Source organism: Podarcis liolepis (genome assembly GCF_965112155.1).
Source record: "Podarcis liolepis genome assembly, chromosome: 2".
Classification (NCBI taxonomy): Eukaryota; Metazoa; Chordata; class Lepidosauria; order Squamata; family Lacertidae; genus Podarcis; species Podarcis liolepis.
The window spans coordinates 109,007,084-109,022,148 of NC_139555.1; the positions used below are offsets into that span (position 1 = coordinate 109,007,084).

Sequence of the window (15,065 nt, forward strand, 5' to 3'; positions counted from 1 at the left end):
AAGCTACTATAGTTTGTCACTTGTGTTGGCTATATTCATGCTATGCAAGCATTTGCACATTTTGCAGGGGAGTCCATTAATTCATCTAGGTCTAATACAGAATGCTATACAGTATAGCATTCACAGCAGTTCCCAGCCAATGCAGGCAGCTAACCTACACTCTGGGGCAGTTCATACATTATCTTGTGGTTGAACAGTTTGGTTAAGGATTTCCAGTATATAAAGCTGGTGGTCTGTGCTGCTAAAAAGTTAAAATTCTCTCAAGAACAAATGAATGCTGGAAATAATTCAGTGATAAGTAAATATGTTCTTATTTTCTAACTTACTCTGCTTCCCCCTAACAAGTTAAGCTCTGTAGGACACTGACATTCTGCTTCCAAACCTCATTTTAAGATTCAGGATGCCTTAGTGACATTTTTAAGCATCTTTGCAATCATTAAGATTAACATTTTCTCTTTAGTGAAAAGAAAGCTGACATTCTTAAGACTATTTCACAGTACCACTTTCTGTACTCACACAATTTTGACATTTGACACCATACCTCAACAAAGCTTCCAAAGATGCTACTAGCCGATGGGGAATTTATTAATGTAAAATCTGCTGTGCCTGTACTCACTACAAAATCTACAATGTTGCTACAGGAAGCTGGAATGCCTGCCTTGTTTTTTGTTACATAGTAGAAAAAACCCTATGTAAGATACAGAAATGTGTTGTAGAGAAATCTGAAACAGGCTTTTATTTATAGCAGTGGTTTTCATCCAGTGTGCAGTGGCACCCTGGGGTGCCTTGAATAATGATGGTCAGGGGTGCCTCTGTCCCTCTTTCCTTCCCTCTGATGCCCTCTTGCATCTCTACCTCCCCCAAAGGTTATCAAAGGTGTTTGTTGCAGTAGCCCTGGCTACAATCTCCCCAGGCGAATGGTGCCTCTGGGGCTGGCCAGGAGGTGCTTCCCAGGCCCCTGTGGGGCAGTGTGAGGAGGCACCTCTCTTTGGGGGGGGGGCAGCTTAGAGACCAGGGACGGCAGCAGCAGCTGCCTGAAGGACTCCCAAGGAGAGGGGAGAGTGTTCGAAAAAGGGTGAGACGCAGCCAGCTCTGCAGGCAAGAGGTCACGTAAGTGGGATCCTGAGTCCTTCAGGGGTGCCGCAGAAAGAATGTAGTTGGTCAAGAGAGCCATGGACTCAACAAGATTGAAAACCTCTGATTTATATTGTCAGCTGCTACTCTGCTTCTCTTAAGCCAAGGGTAACTGAGCTGTGGCCTGCCAGGTGCTGTTGGACTCTCTTCCCATCAGCTCTAGCCAGCATGGCCAATGGTCAGGTTTGATGGAAGTTGTGTCTAAGTATAAATATAACCTGCCAATTACCTAATAATTTTCCTAGCCCAACAGAGCAATTGTTCTGATTAATACAATCATCCTTATAATGATTTTTAAGATACAATATAAAATCAACCATGTCTAGATTGGCACTGGACAAAATTTTCATGCAGCTCAATTTTCTGTGCAAAGAAGCTCTTGCCAAGACAATACCACCCTTTATGAAAAATTGTTTATAATAATAATAATTTATTATTTATACCCCGCCCATCTGGCTGAGTTTCCCCAGCCACTCTGGGCGGCTCCCAAACAAGTGTTATAAAGTGTGTTTGCACATTATATGCCTTGATTCTGTCCCTTCTCAGCAAGCACTTTGATCCATAGAGGCATTCCTCATTTCATGGCGATCTTTATAAAGTGCTGCTAAGAGATGATGCACAGCACCAACCCCATCGCTGTGATTTGCCTCCTCCGCAGTGACCATCGGCATCTGAAAGCTGCCAACCCTTTTTGACCATCTGCATGTGCCCTGAAAGACTGCCAAAACAGGGACCGCCTTTTCATGCTGCTGAAAAGGGTGTTGTGAAATGGGGGCTTCTGTTCTGAATCAGTAGTTTAGATGCAAGTTGTGCTACGATGGAGCCACTTCATTCGCCCAGACTTATTTTCAACATAAACCTTTTATTATGTACAGATTAAATTACAACCATCTTTATACAGCGCTTGCTGGTGCAATTGACAGCATAGCCACATGGAAGGCAAAGCCCACGCTATTTATAGAGAGGCAACACCGACACACAATGAGCCACTAGTGGCATCCTGCCGGCCACACACAGATATTGTCAATGAGCTGAGAGACATGACTAGTGAGAGAGCTGGACTTCAGCTATCCCTACAACCTAGTGGTGCTTCCTGCTGCTTGCCAGCCAGAATTGATAACAGCAGGAGCAGCGACGGCTTCTGTTCTGACAGCCCCAGGCCCAGCAACGAGGCTACGACAAGCTTTTTCAACTTGTTCAGGGGAGGCTGGGATGGCATGAGCTGCAAGGGGAAAATAAGCCAGGAATTAGGCTGGTGAGTATAAAATATCTTTGTCTCTAGAACCAAGCAAAGTGAAGGGGTGGCAGGCATGGGGAGGGAGAGAGTGTTTCTGCTCTCTCCTGCAGGTGGTATTCATGCACCAACACTCACCTTGCTTACCCTGTGACACTTAATCAATCCTTGTGAATCTAAGTAGAAAGTAGAATAGGCATCATAGGTCCTGGAGAGGAATTTTTTTATAAAAAAAAATTAGGCAAAAGATCAGATGGGTGATGTCTTCAAACAAATACAGCATGAAAGTACACATGTTTTGAATACGTTAAAGCATCTGAAAGGCTCAGCTCATGCTAACAGCCCTCAAACAGAACCCAAATAAGCCGAATACACTATTTTTCTAAAGACTTTCCCATAGCTACTTAACCCTAGCCACGGCAAGCCAGTCTAAATACAGTGGTACCTTGGTTGTCGAACGGCTTGGCTCCCGAACAAATCGGCTCCCAAACACTACAAACCTGGAAGTAAGCGTTCCGGTTTGTGACTGTTTATTGGAAGCTGAACGTACAACGCAGCTTCCGCTTGAGTGCAGGACGCTCCTGCAGCCAATCGGAAGCCACGCCTTGATTTTCGAACAGTTTCGGGAGTCAAACTGACTCCCAGAATGGATTAAGTTCAAGAACCAAGGTACCACTGTACAGTACAGTGCTTTCAAAAGACTAGCCCTGGTGTAAGATTTTCATTAAGACAGAGCAAGATGGTTAGCTTTTCACTTCCTCCCCCACCCCACAAAAAAAAGAACGATAGAAGCACGTCAAAAGCCCTAGTTCTGATGCCAGGGATTACACAAGACGGTGCATTTGTCTGGGGCTGCTCAGCTCTAAAGAGACTGCTTCCCCAAAGGAGATGTCTCACCTGTACAGCTCACTCTTATCCTTCTTGTAGAAGCGCAAAAGGAATACATGGAAAGGCAGCCCTTTAATCCGCCACCGGGCTTGGATGCTCCAGTTCTCAGGGTGCTGTGTCACCTTCAGCACCTCCATGTGCAAACTGGCAAAGTAGTTCCAAGCCAAGAAACGGCAGAAGGTCAGCGCCAACTGGTACATGGTTCGGCCGCTGGTGATGGGAGGCAGAGAGGTGAAGAGAATGGAAAGGTCAGACTGGGATAGGAAATAAAGACACACTTTCCCCCCATCCTCCCAGATAGGGAATGACCTAGTCCTCTCTTCCCTACCGAGACAGATGATTCACACTGTCATCTCAAGTAGAATGGTATATTTGAACTTCCCTCTCTGTTCATCCCTGCAGGTTTAGACAAAAGCAGTACAGTTCCAGCCGTAACACCTGGAAAGCTGATTAAGAAGGCTCCCCCAACCATTCTTCCTTCCCTAGATAGTTCCAAGGGTAGCCAGCCTTTTGGGGATCCCATTTGCAAGCTGGAGAAGCTGTCGTGAGCACTCCACACAAATCACCACCTTTTCAGCCAACTACAACATAGGGCTTTTTTCAAGCTTAATTTCAGGCATGGGAGAGGGCTCTATAGGAAAGTCTCTGCGGACATTGGCAACCTCCAATAAGCTCGCTCACTCACTCAGGGGCAAGTTGACAGATGCCTTTCAGCCCCCGAGGACTACAACAAAGACTCACACATGAAACAGATCAAATGCCACAGATAACTCATGTAATCTCACATTAAACAAAATGCTTGTTGGGGTGGGGAAAAGAGGAGAAAACATACAAATTCTGCTGCAAGTTAGTAAGTAATTCACAAATATTTGGGAATTAGACCTTGAAGCATATGATCCCCTGACACAGAACAGCTAGATGCTGAAGGCAACCAAGGGATTTCAGAGGATAAGTGAAGTAGCAGCAATTGTTGGGGATGTTTCAGTAAGCTGAAGCAAGATCATCCAACCAATATCAGAGCACAGGGATGAGGGTCCAAAGCTCTTTCATCATACTGTTGTTTCTTCCAACATGCTCTCAGGCAGAAGCAACACTTCACCGTACTACAAGAGGCCCATGCTAGAAGAGAGCCCTGTAAATCTTCGTTTCTCTACTTATGCTCAACTCAGATTCAATGGTAAGGTATTTGCCGAACGGCATAAGCACATGAGAGTCCATTTCAAAATATTCAGAGACTAAGGCATGACTCCGGGAAGCCCAGCCTGAGCTCTTTATTGCTCTTGCTGTGTCTCTGCAGTGTGACACCATTTGCCAAGTGTCACATCCAACGTGACAGGACAGGGTATGTAATTATAAGAAGACATTGACAAGGGAGATGCGATAGATGAGGAATTGTGAAAGAAACCTTGCCCTAAAGACAGGCTGATGAAAAGTGGGTGGGGTTTAATAAATAAAATACAAAAGATGAGGTAGAGTGCCAGCTAGGGCATTGGGAATGGTGCCATTTTGGAAAGATTTGAGTAACACCCACTGAATATAGCAAACCACTTCTGTCAGTGATTCAGGTTGTCTAGATGCTGCCTGCTTTCTTGAGTCCTCAAGATGGTCCATTATCTTCGGGATGCTTCCCAGAGAGAGCCAGATAACTTCTGCTATGCAACCATTAGATCTTTAACTTACACAATGGACAGAAGGGACTGTTTTCTTTCATCTACTTTAAACGTCTCACAGAACCTTTCCCCGTCATCAGAGAGCAGGTCATTTGTCAGGCAGGCATCCCCCCCAATCCCTTCACTGTTCCTAGAACTGACCGTGTTCTCAGATGCAGAATCTCATTGATGAACTCTACTTCCTGAGAGTAGATCCCATAGTCGTGGGTCTTCAAAAAGAAGTATGGTAGCTGGAGGGAGGGGGGAGAGAGACAAAACAAAAACTATGAAGTATGAAACATTCCCAGCCCAGCTGCAGGCTTCCTGTGCTACCTTCAAAAAACTTCCCCCTGTCCTCAGCTTTCTCATCTATAGTACGTGGCTAACAGCTCTCTCTTCCTCAATTCAGATTGTGGGCTCTTTGGCCTAGGTTTGACCCAGGGGAGTGGGAACATATTCTTGGCTAATTCCAATTCGAAACCTCAACTTCATATGTGGAAATTTACATTTTAAAATCTGATATTCTGACTCAGCCTTCCATGCACAAATATAAAATAGAATTGGTATATACACTTTAGTAAGAAAGTGGGCCAGGATTCTGAGACTCGTGCACATAACAAAACGTTTTCTGCATGGATGGGACTTGTTACGTGCTGGATATTAATGCACCAAAGTCCCCTGGCTTTCATGAGTAGCTCCAGGAGGTGGTTGTAAGAGAAGGAGAACTCCAAGCTACTTCTTGGGTTTTTTGGATCCCTGCCTTGAACTCCCTCCTCATTACAAAAGAGGCTTTTAGAAGTCAAATACTCAAGCCCTTAAAATATGAAATCCTATGCTTCAATTTCAAGTTTTCAGTTCTCAGTGGTATTTCTTTACTGCTATAATTTCTGGGCCCTCTAGGGTCTCAAGCAGGCAGAGGTTTTCCCCACTGCCTGTGACCTGTGATAGTGAGGCTTCCTCACTGAGGCTACTTCCACCCTACTCCTCACCCCTCCACCCCTGCCAGTAACACAGATAAACATGATGGCTGGAAGTCATCCAAGGAGATATGGGAAGATTCATGTGTTATTTCTCAATGTGGCAGGCATTTCCACTAAGACTATGCACATACCATACATTTAAAGCACATGACTCCCTCCTGCCCAATCCTGGAAACTAGTTGTTAAGGGTGCTGGGAACTGTAGGTCTGATGGGTGAACTACAGTTCCCAAGATTCTTTGGAGGAGGCAGGAAGGAATGTGCTTTAAATGTCTGTTGTGTAAGCAGCCCAAGTCAGTTTTGCATGATAAATTATTTGTGTCTTCTCATGAAAGGAAGGCACTAGAACAAAGAAAACACTGCAGACAGAGGTTGTGGCATAGAAGATTTCAGATCTTAGTACATGAAACTAACTTACTTCATGATATTCACCATGTAAAAACCACCTCGGGTTGAATTTATCTCATAAATTATTATTATTTACTGAATTTATATACCGCCCAATACTCAGAGGTTGCAGGGCAGTTCACAGAATAAAATCAAGATACAAAACCACAAAATACCCAATAAAAATAAAAACAACAATCCAATAGCTCCCCCCCCCCCAAAAAAAAATTAAGGGGCATAGGATGTTAATCAGATCAACCAAAGGCCTGGTTTAAAAGGAGCATTTTTGCCTGGTGCCTAAAGGTGTGTAATGAAGGCGCCAGGAGAACGTCCCTGGGGACAGCATTCCACAAACAGGGAGCCACTGCAGAGAAGGCCCCGTCTCGTGTTGACACCCTCCGGACCTCTTGAATAGTAAAGCAGTAAAAGCTGAACCTAACCTCCAAGTATGTCAAGATGAGGAATCCAAAGGACAGCATAACAAGAAGGGGCCCTTAACTCCTGCCCAAGCCACACAGAACAGAACCCAGCCTGCCATGCCACTCCTTATTCCAATATCGAGTTCAGAATATGCTAGCCTGCTTTCGGGAAGTCTTCCAGCCCCAGCAAAGCAAAAGCACTAAGCCCCATAACAGGACAAGATCCCCCATATATACCTCTTTCCGTAGTTTCTGATGCATGACTGCAAGATGCTCTTCCATGCTGGGGTCATCCTTTTCTGGAGAACTAACTGGGGAGGGAGTCCCGGTAGTAGCCCTGAAAGGTGCAAGGGGCCCCAGTGCCACCTCTGAAGCCTGGTAAGGCGATCGGTACTGCCAGCCGTGGAAAAGGCTGTGCAGGGAGTCTAAAGAGGCACCATCCAGCCCTTCGCTCTCTTGCACTGCAATGTCGTCCTCTTGCCTCCCGTTCACCAGCGTGATGGCACCCTCCATGCCCTCTGGTGGGGAAAGCACAGCAGGGTGGGGAAGGACCCTAGTCTCTAGACAGCGCATCGGTGGGCAAAGGCTGGTCTTCAGTTTCGTAATGTTGATAACGGCAAAGGTGTCCCCAGGAGGTGCAGGCAGGACGGTGGAAACTTCTGGTGGGTTCTTCGTGAAGAGGGAGTGGAATGTCGGTCCTATGGAACCGGAAGAGACTAGCCCTGGAGGTAGTTTGTCCCATGAGCCATCCAGGTCCTAGAATAAAAGAAGGTATTTGAGGACAATTAAAGCAAGGTAGCCCAGCTGTGCCCCTGGAACTCCTGAGAAGTGAAAGAAGCTTGCAAAAGCACCTAAATCAGGCTTCCTCAAACTCGGCCCTCCAGATGTTTTTTGAGACTACAAGTCCCATCATCCCTGACCACTGGTCCTGCTAGCTAGGGATCATGGGAGTTGTAGGCCAAAAACATCTGGAGGGCCAAGTTTGAGGAAGCCTGACCTAAATTATCCTCCTCAAAAAAAACAGAAACATTTTTGCTCGGGTTGATGGGAGAAGAAATTGCAAAAGTATATCAAAGACTATTTATGTATGCTACCACTGCAGCAAGAACTTTGTTAGTCCAAAGGTGGACATCACAAGAATTACCAATGACTGAGGAGTGGCAGATGAAGATGATGGACTATGTGGAATTGACCAAGCTGACTTTGAGGATCCAGAACCAAGACAACCAGAAATTCCAAAGAGATTGAAGTAAATTTATGGAATATATGAAAGATCATTACAAAAATGTGAAGACACTAGCAGGACTGATATGAATCCTGTAACATAACATAAAAATAGTATCTGACCTCTGATAATAAAAAGATTGGATATATGTTGAAGGACAGAAACTGGCAGCTAAATTGCACATACAATTTATTAGGAAATGGGAAACCAGTTGAAGGGAGGGAGGGAAGTCACAAGCTCAGTGGAGCAAATGAAATTGATTTGTTATTGTAATGTTGTTATATTTTATGTTTTTTTATTAAAGAAAAATTATATTTTCCAAAAAAAGGAAGTCCTACAGCTTCAGCCACCATTCTCGGTTCTTTTTAAAAACCCACACACACCGATAAATGGGAAGCGTGACAAGATTTGACATAAGACTGACAACTGCTAAATTACTGGTTCTGGCACCAGACCTATATAAGGATCTAAAGAGAACAGTCCCATATTCCTTTCCTCAATTCCTGCACCAGCCAGTTTCCATCTCCCAGGCTACCTTGGTATTCAGCGAGAATGGAACTGTTTTAGATATTTCACATCCTCACACCAGATCACATCAGTTAAGTGGTCATTTTTGTGTTCAGCATTGCATAGAAACTGACCCCCAAGATAGTGCAAAGTAAAAATGCCTAGCAACAATATCAGAGGCAGAACCTGGTACAGTCATACCTCGGGTTAAAGTAGCTTTGGGTTGAGTGTTTTCAGGTTGTGCTCCGCGGCAACCCGGAAGTAACGGAACATGTTACTTCTGGGTTTCGCTGCTCACGCAGACACTCAAAATGACGTCACGTGCATGCACAGACGCGGCGAATTGCGACCCGCGCAGACACGGGTTGTGTTTGCTTCAGGATGCAAACGGATCCCATTCACATCCAGAGGTACCACTGTATTTTGAAAATGTCAGTTTTCCAGTTGGCATAAATGCAGGGCAAAACCTGAAAACGGGTGGGCAGAGCTGAGTGAAGCTTCACAGACTAAGCTGGTATCCAGTGATCAGTCAGTAAGCCCCACTTCAGCAATTTGCCCTTGCCTACAGATCCTTTTCCCTGCTTCCCCACTGTTTGCTGTCTATCTCAGGGACAATGAAAGAGTGTGCCTTCAGGGATGAAGTCAAACTGTTGGAAAGTTACAGCACTTGCTGTGGCTGTAGAGCCTGATACAGGAGAGGCATGTTTTATTGTAGGCGGGGCACAGGAAGGCGTCTGCTTTTGCTGCTCTGGGTGCACCAGGAAATTTCTTCTCTCTGCCCAGTGGTCACTCCTTCTCCAGTCACTGCTATATAGCTCATCTTAGCACAGCCCCAAGCCATCCCCTTGTTGTGAAGATCTGAATTTTAGAAGGCCAAGAAATTGTGGCGTATGCAGTGCTTTTTTTCTGGGGGGACGCTCCTCAACGTTTTGTGAATCTTTGTACTTTTGTCCATTTACTGTATTTATTTTTCCCAATCTGAACTATAAAATGGTGATTTTCTTGAGTCAAAATGAGAGTACAGTGGTACCGCTGGTTGCGAATGGGATCCATTCCGGGGCCCCATTCGCAACCTGCAAGGAACGCAACCCGCATCTGCATGGGTCGCGATTCGCCACTTCTGCACATGCGCGTGACGTCATTTTGCGCGTCTGCACATGCGGCAAAACCCAGAAGTAACCCTTTCCGGTACTTCCGGGTCACTGTGGGACACAACCTGAAAAGATGTAACCTGAACCCAGCGTAACAAGAGGTATGACTGTACCCCTAAACATTTTTTAAAGGAAAAAAAGCACTGGGCGTACATATGCAAATATATATAAGAGGGCATGTGTATTGTGGCACTTTAAGAACCATGAAGACTATGTTTCCAGGGTACTGGGTCCACTTCACCATGCACTCAAGCCCCCTCCCAAGCATGTACTGTGTGTGTGTGTGTGTGTGTGTGTGTGTGCGCGCGCGCATGCATACGCATACACACACACAACCAGATAGATAAATAAACATAAACACAAACACACAATCACACACACAGATAGATAGATAGATAGATAGATAAACATAAACACACAATCACACACACACACGGGCTCAGCGCACGAGGGAGGCACGAGCAACGATCTAGTTGCCAATCTCGCCACTCGCGATCCTACCCAACCCGGCTCAGTGCTCAGCAAGTTGGTCCCACAGACCATGTGCCAACCGCCCCCCCCCCCCAAGCAGCCCTCCTTCCAGGACTCCCATCATCAGCACTCAGAAAGGAGCAGGGTCGCCTGGCCACGCCCCTCCGCGCCCGGCCACGCCCCTTCGCCCACCCCGACCTCCCGTCTCCCGCTCGCTCTCTCACCTTCGGCCGCGCCCGGTAACAGCATCGCGCCGCGTCGCCGTGGCCCAGCCGGAGCCTGCCGCCGCCGCCCCCGCTTCCTCCCCACCTCCACGGGCAGCGGGGCCCCAGGCGCCCGGCCACCGCCCGGCTCCGCTGGTACATAATGCGGACACAGGGCGGCTCCCCACCTCCAGCCCAACGCCTCTCGCCTCAGAAAGCGCCCGCTGCAGCCGGCGAAGCCACGGCGCCTGCGCCGGCAAGGGAGCCTCCAAATGCGCAGGCGCAGTGCCGTAGTCTCCTTGGGCTGAAGGAGGAAGGCGTGCGCAGGCGCCCTCTTGGCCGGGCCCCGACCCCGCTTTGAACTTTCCGCGAGCGATCGAAAGCTCTTCGCCCACTGCGCTTGCGCAACGAGGCTGCTGCTGCTGCAAGGGGTTAAGGTTCTGTGCAGGGAGACTTCCGGGTCTCTATCGCAGCTGACAGCATCCTCCATGTGCGGGGGTCGAGAGTGCTAGAAATGCAGAGGGCCGACAAAAAAATGGCAGTACGGAGTCCTTCGAGTCCTGTCCTTATTTTCCCCCTCCCAGGATATTCCTTCCCATCCTCTCACATCACACACACAGCATGCGCTGAGCACAGCCAGGGCTCACTGGGCAGTTTTTTTGGGGGGGTCAACACCCCCTCTCCTCATAAGAAGTTGAATATATTTTGTTCCCCAAAGCTGCAACTGTCTACCTCTTGCGCATATGTAGTCAAAACGATCAACCCTAGAAGAACTTCGCTTTTAGTTATGTAGGATAATTAAATGTAAAAGCCCCAAAACACACGTGGTTAGAGGCTCCTTTGGGTGGAGGGGATTTGACATAACCATGCCCCTAACAACGAAGTGCCCCTGTGCATTTTTTTAATGCCTCATGACAGGTAGAAGGGCAACAGTTTCACAAAGTATTGCATAAAGGTGTATCTTTCAGAGTCTCTCATTACGGTGGTACCTCGGGTTACATACGCTTCAGGTTACAGACTCCGCTAACCCAGAAATAGTACCTCGGGTTAAGAACTTTGCTTCAGGATGAGAACAGAAATCGTGCTCCGGCGGTGCGGCGGCAGCAGGAGGCCCCATTAGCTAAAGTGGTGCTTCAGGTTAAGAACAGTTTCAGGTTAAGAACGGACCTCCAGAACGAATTAAGTACGTAACCAGAGGTACCACTGTACAGTCCTTTGAAAAAGCTATGTCCTCTACCCAGGATAGTGAAAGAAACCTCATGCCCTTAAAGATGTGATAGGAAGATGATAATAATACAGCCCTCTAAAAGTCTTAATGACAGGTAAAGATATAGATCTCAAAAGCTGAGAGCCAATATTTATCATAATAGGTTTCACTATTACAGCAACCCCCTTGGTGAATCCTTACACCCTTAACATGAAGTTGCTCAGTTCCAGTCATAAAGCCCAGTCTTTTAGCTCACTTTTCCTACTTGTTGCTGTTGGTGAATGTTAATCTGGTTTTACCAGTTTATTACCAGTTAAGAGCTGGTCACACCAACACAAACCAGATTGCATCAATTACTCCTTTTGAATGGCTCTCGCTTTCACAGGAAAATGGAAATTGTGCATTGCTCTATCTTCCAGCCTCCCTTCGTGATAATGTATTTCCCTCTGTATGCACACATAAAGTTAGGAACTATTAGGTGGATTCTCATCCCCAAAATCTTACACCACAATATTATTTGAACCCTTTAAGGTGTCGTCAGACTCGTGCTACAACAGACACAACTCCACTACTGTAATTTCCTCACAAAATGTTTGCTTCAGTTATGAGTGCAGGTATCAAACACCGCGTGCGTATATAGAATTATATAGACTATTGGTTTCAGTGAGTTCAGGTACACCCAGTACTTTTTTTTCTGGGGGGGACGCAGGGGTACGCATACCCCTAAACATTTTGTGAATCTAAGTTTGGCCTCATTGAGGGGCAGTATTTCAATATGAGTAGGAAAATGAGAGTACCCCTAAACATTTTTTTTTTTAAAAAAAGCACCGGGTACACCTAACAGCAGCTCCCTTTCCATTTTCTATCATGCATATATTCTCGCCCCCCTTCTCCTTTAACATTGTTTCTTTAGTTTAGGTAGTACAATATTACTTTAAATTTTGCCAGGTAGTTAGAGTTACTTTGATTCAGAAGTAAGTTTCCTAAAAAATAGTTCCTTGTAAGATTTTGAAAAATAAAGTTACACTGAATATCAGAACTTTCACTGTTGCCTTATTCTTCCCCAAATAAACAAACAAACAAAATTATTTCCTACTTTAAACCCTGTTTTATTCCAACAGCTAGAGAACAGGCTCAACTGAAAGACAAAAATAAATAAATTGCAAGCTAGAGAAGTTACACTGATTTCAACACACTGGAACAAAAAGGTACTTCTCATGTACTTGCAACTCTTTTGTCCTGCATATGGAAGCTTCTAATCTGAATAGGAAATGATGGCTGCAAGGAACTCTGCTTTTTCTCTATCTTGAGCCTGCCCAGACTTAAGTGCTAGAAAACTTTTCTGCATCTATGGGACAAGCAGCCCCAGTTGCACGTGTTCAAATAGGGAAAGAAAGCTGGAAGATGCAATTGCATCTTTGCACCAGAACAATGACTGCAAAAGCTAATTCACGCATGTTTTTCAGGGGTCTGTGGCTGCATCAAATGTGTAATTTATGCATGCTCTTCAATGCTGTGCTAGCTTGAAGAGATACTTGCATGATCAACCCTCAACAACAGCAATCGCTTGATATGAAATAACCTGTTATACCTACATCTACATAAATTCTGCACAGGACATTCATAGCTTAGGGAAGACAACAACTCTGTTCTGTTAAATTCAATATTTAATGGCACATTTTGTATGATGGTACATGTGCAAATGACTGACACGAGGAGTTGACACTATCCAGTCTCTTAAGCTCAACACCCTGTGTCTTCATTAGATCATCTTAAAAATTCTTCCTAATCTCCAAGCGGCCCAGTTAAGGTGCTGCAGACTGTTAATGGCTGCGCTTCTATTTAAAATGTTTTTGCCCCTTCATGTTCACCCTGCCGTGTTTGGACAAGCTGCTGACTTACCTTTGCATGTTAGCGCTCCTTTCCAGCTGGTGCAATGTAGAGGCAGAAGAAGATGCCAGAGTCTATAATGGTTTGCCTAAATGGTTTAAATTGATGTGGCCACTACCACCAGAAGAGAATTCTATATGGAAAAAGAAACTAACATTTGCTCTGTTATTAAAGCCTTGAGGAGCTTTGGCCTAGACACATTAATAAGTTAAAAAATGAATGAGAAAACATTAATAAGAAAAGGAACAGGAAAGTTAAAGGCATAGGAAGTGAACTTAGCTGATTTTGAAAGGCATTCATTCATTGAAATAAGTATGAACTCACTTTTAACTCCAGTGTTGGCTAATTTGAACTAAACGCTCTACTAAGACCATATTCATGTAGATTTAGTCCAATTCGGAAGAGAAATATACCAAATTGGAAGGGGTAAATTTAAATCTAGATTAAGCGGATCCAGTAGTGCTAAATCCCTTTTGATTAAATTGGACCAAGTTGATTTCCTGCACATGCTATTTATTCCTTCCTGTGTTTTCTTCCTACCGCTCTTCATATTCAGGGCAAAGGCAAAGGAAGTGAGCGGCCCTTCCCTTCTCAAAGTTTGTGGGAAGTTCCAACATTGTACCGAAACAATTATCGAAAATTTGAATTCAGGCTTTCCTATTTTTCTTGGGATGGAGCAAAAACCCACATAAGATTTGCCAAGTAAAATTCGGTTGGCACATTTCAGCACTGGTATCTGAATTCTGTAAAAATTCAGGCCCTTTTAAGTTTACAAATGCAGGATCACCTAATTGAACGGAGTTTCATTAAAACGCTAGTTTCAAACGATGAAAAGAGGAGGATTTCAAACTGAATGGAGCGAGCAGGAAATACAACAGAAAGGCACCACATCAAGGTGAGTGAGAGGGATATAGTGAATGGCATGCTGCTTCTGCTGGTCTGATCCAGGGCAGAAGGAAAAGGAGCAGGAAAATGCTGGCAATTTAATGCCAGAGGAAGGAGACATTCCAGGTAAGACGGGTTGATCCAAGTCAGTATGTCAGCAAGAGAGGAATCTTAAGCTAGTTTAGTCCTCTTCTTCATATTGGCAAGATTATCTGTTCTTGGCTGAAGACTACAGCCACAAGTGCAGGCCATTCCTCTCACCAGGGTCTGGTATTGCAATACAGATACTTGTGGTGGATCCATTTGGCTTCATAGGGGCTCCCTGCTACTGTCCATAGCGGCTTCATCTGCCAGGGACTCCTGGGCAGATTGTGCCACCCTCTGTTCTGCTGAGGGGAGAGTCTGGCAACGTGATGGCCCTTTTCGCAGGAGGGTTGGCTGTTTGTGACTGCCAAAGCGTAATGGTCCTTAATCCTTTCTGGAGGAGCTAGAGTCATAAGAGTTCTGGAATCCATCCTCTGATGTGCAGCTTCTGCAGAAGGATGAGCTGTCTCTCCCATCTGCCCGACGTTGGCTGGTTCTGGGGGGCTGATGATGGTGCTGTCCAGCCTAGTGGAGAAAACAAATATAATCATCATGATCCCTTTTATTCTATGTGGTGGTATTGTAGTAAGGTTAGAGCTTACTGGGAAATGATACACAATGAATTGAAAAGGATGTTCAAAATAACTTTTTTTTTGGGGGGGGGACGACTAGAAGCTTTTCTTTGGGGAATTATAGGGACAGAACTACCTAAATTGTATAGCAATTTATTTATGTATGCTACTACAGCGGCAA

At 45.3% G+C, this 15,065-nt stretch overlaps 2 protein-coding genes across 4 annotated transcripts in view; both read right to left on the reverse strand.

The window, feature by feature from the left end:
* Nucleotides 1-1,976: 1,976 nt before the first annotated feature.
* LOC310701732 (uncharacterized protein C6orf136 homolog) lies at nucleotides 1,977-10,502 on the reverse strand. The gene is made up of 6 exons (XM_083493037.1): nucleotides 10,268-10,502; nucleotides 6,927-7,445; nucleotides 5,068-5,156; nucleotides 3,266-3,466; nucleotides 2,507-2,576; nucleotides 1,977-2,356 (listed from the first exon to the last, which is right to left on the reverse strand). The coding sequence occupies exons 1-6, from the start codon at nucleotides 10,406-10,408 to the stop codon at nucleotides 2,198-2,200; spliced, it is 1,179 nt and encodes a 392-aa protein (XP_083349163.1). The 5' UTR covers nucleotides 10,409-10,502; the 3' UTR covers nucleotides 1,977-2,197.
* Nucleotides 10,503-13,102: 2,600 nt separating this feature from the next.
* The window catches only part of ATAT1 (alpha tubulin acetyltransferase 1), a 29,995-nt gene continuing 28,032 nt past the window's right edge, over nucleotides 13,103-15,065 (reverse strand). For all 3 annotated transcript variants that reach the window (XM_083492887.1, XM_083492889.1, XM_083492888.1), the window contains one exon: nucleotides 13,103-14,837. In XM_083492887.1, coding sequence (XP_083349013.1) covers nucleotides 14,486-14,837 — 352 coding nt within the window. In that variant the 3' untranslated portion in view covers nucleotides 13,103-14,485. The remainder of the gene's footprint in view (nucleotides 14,838-15,065) is intronic.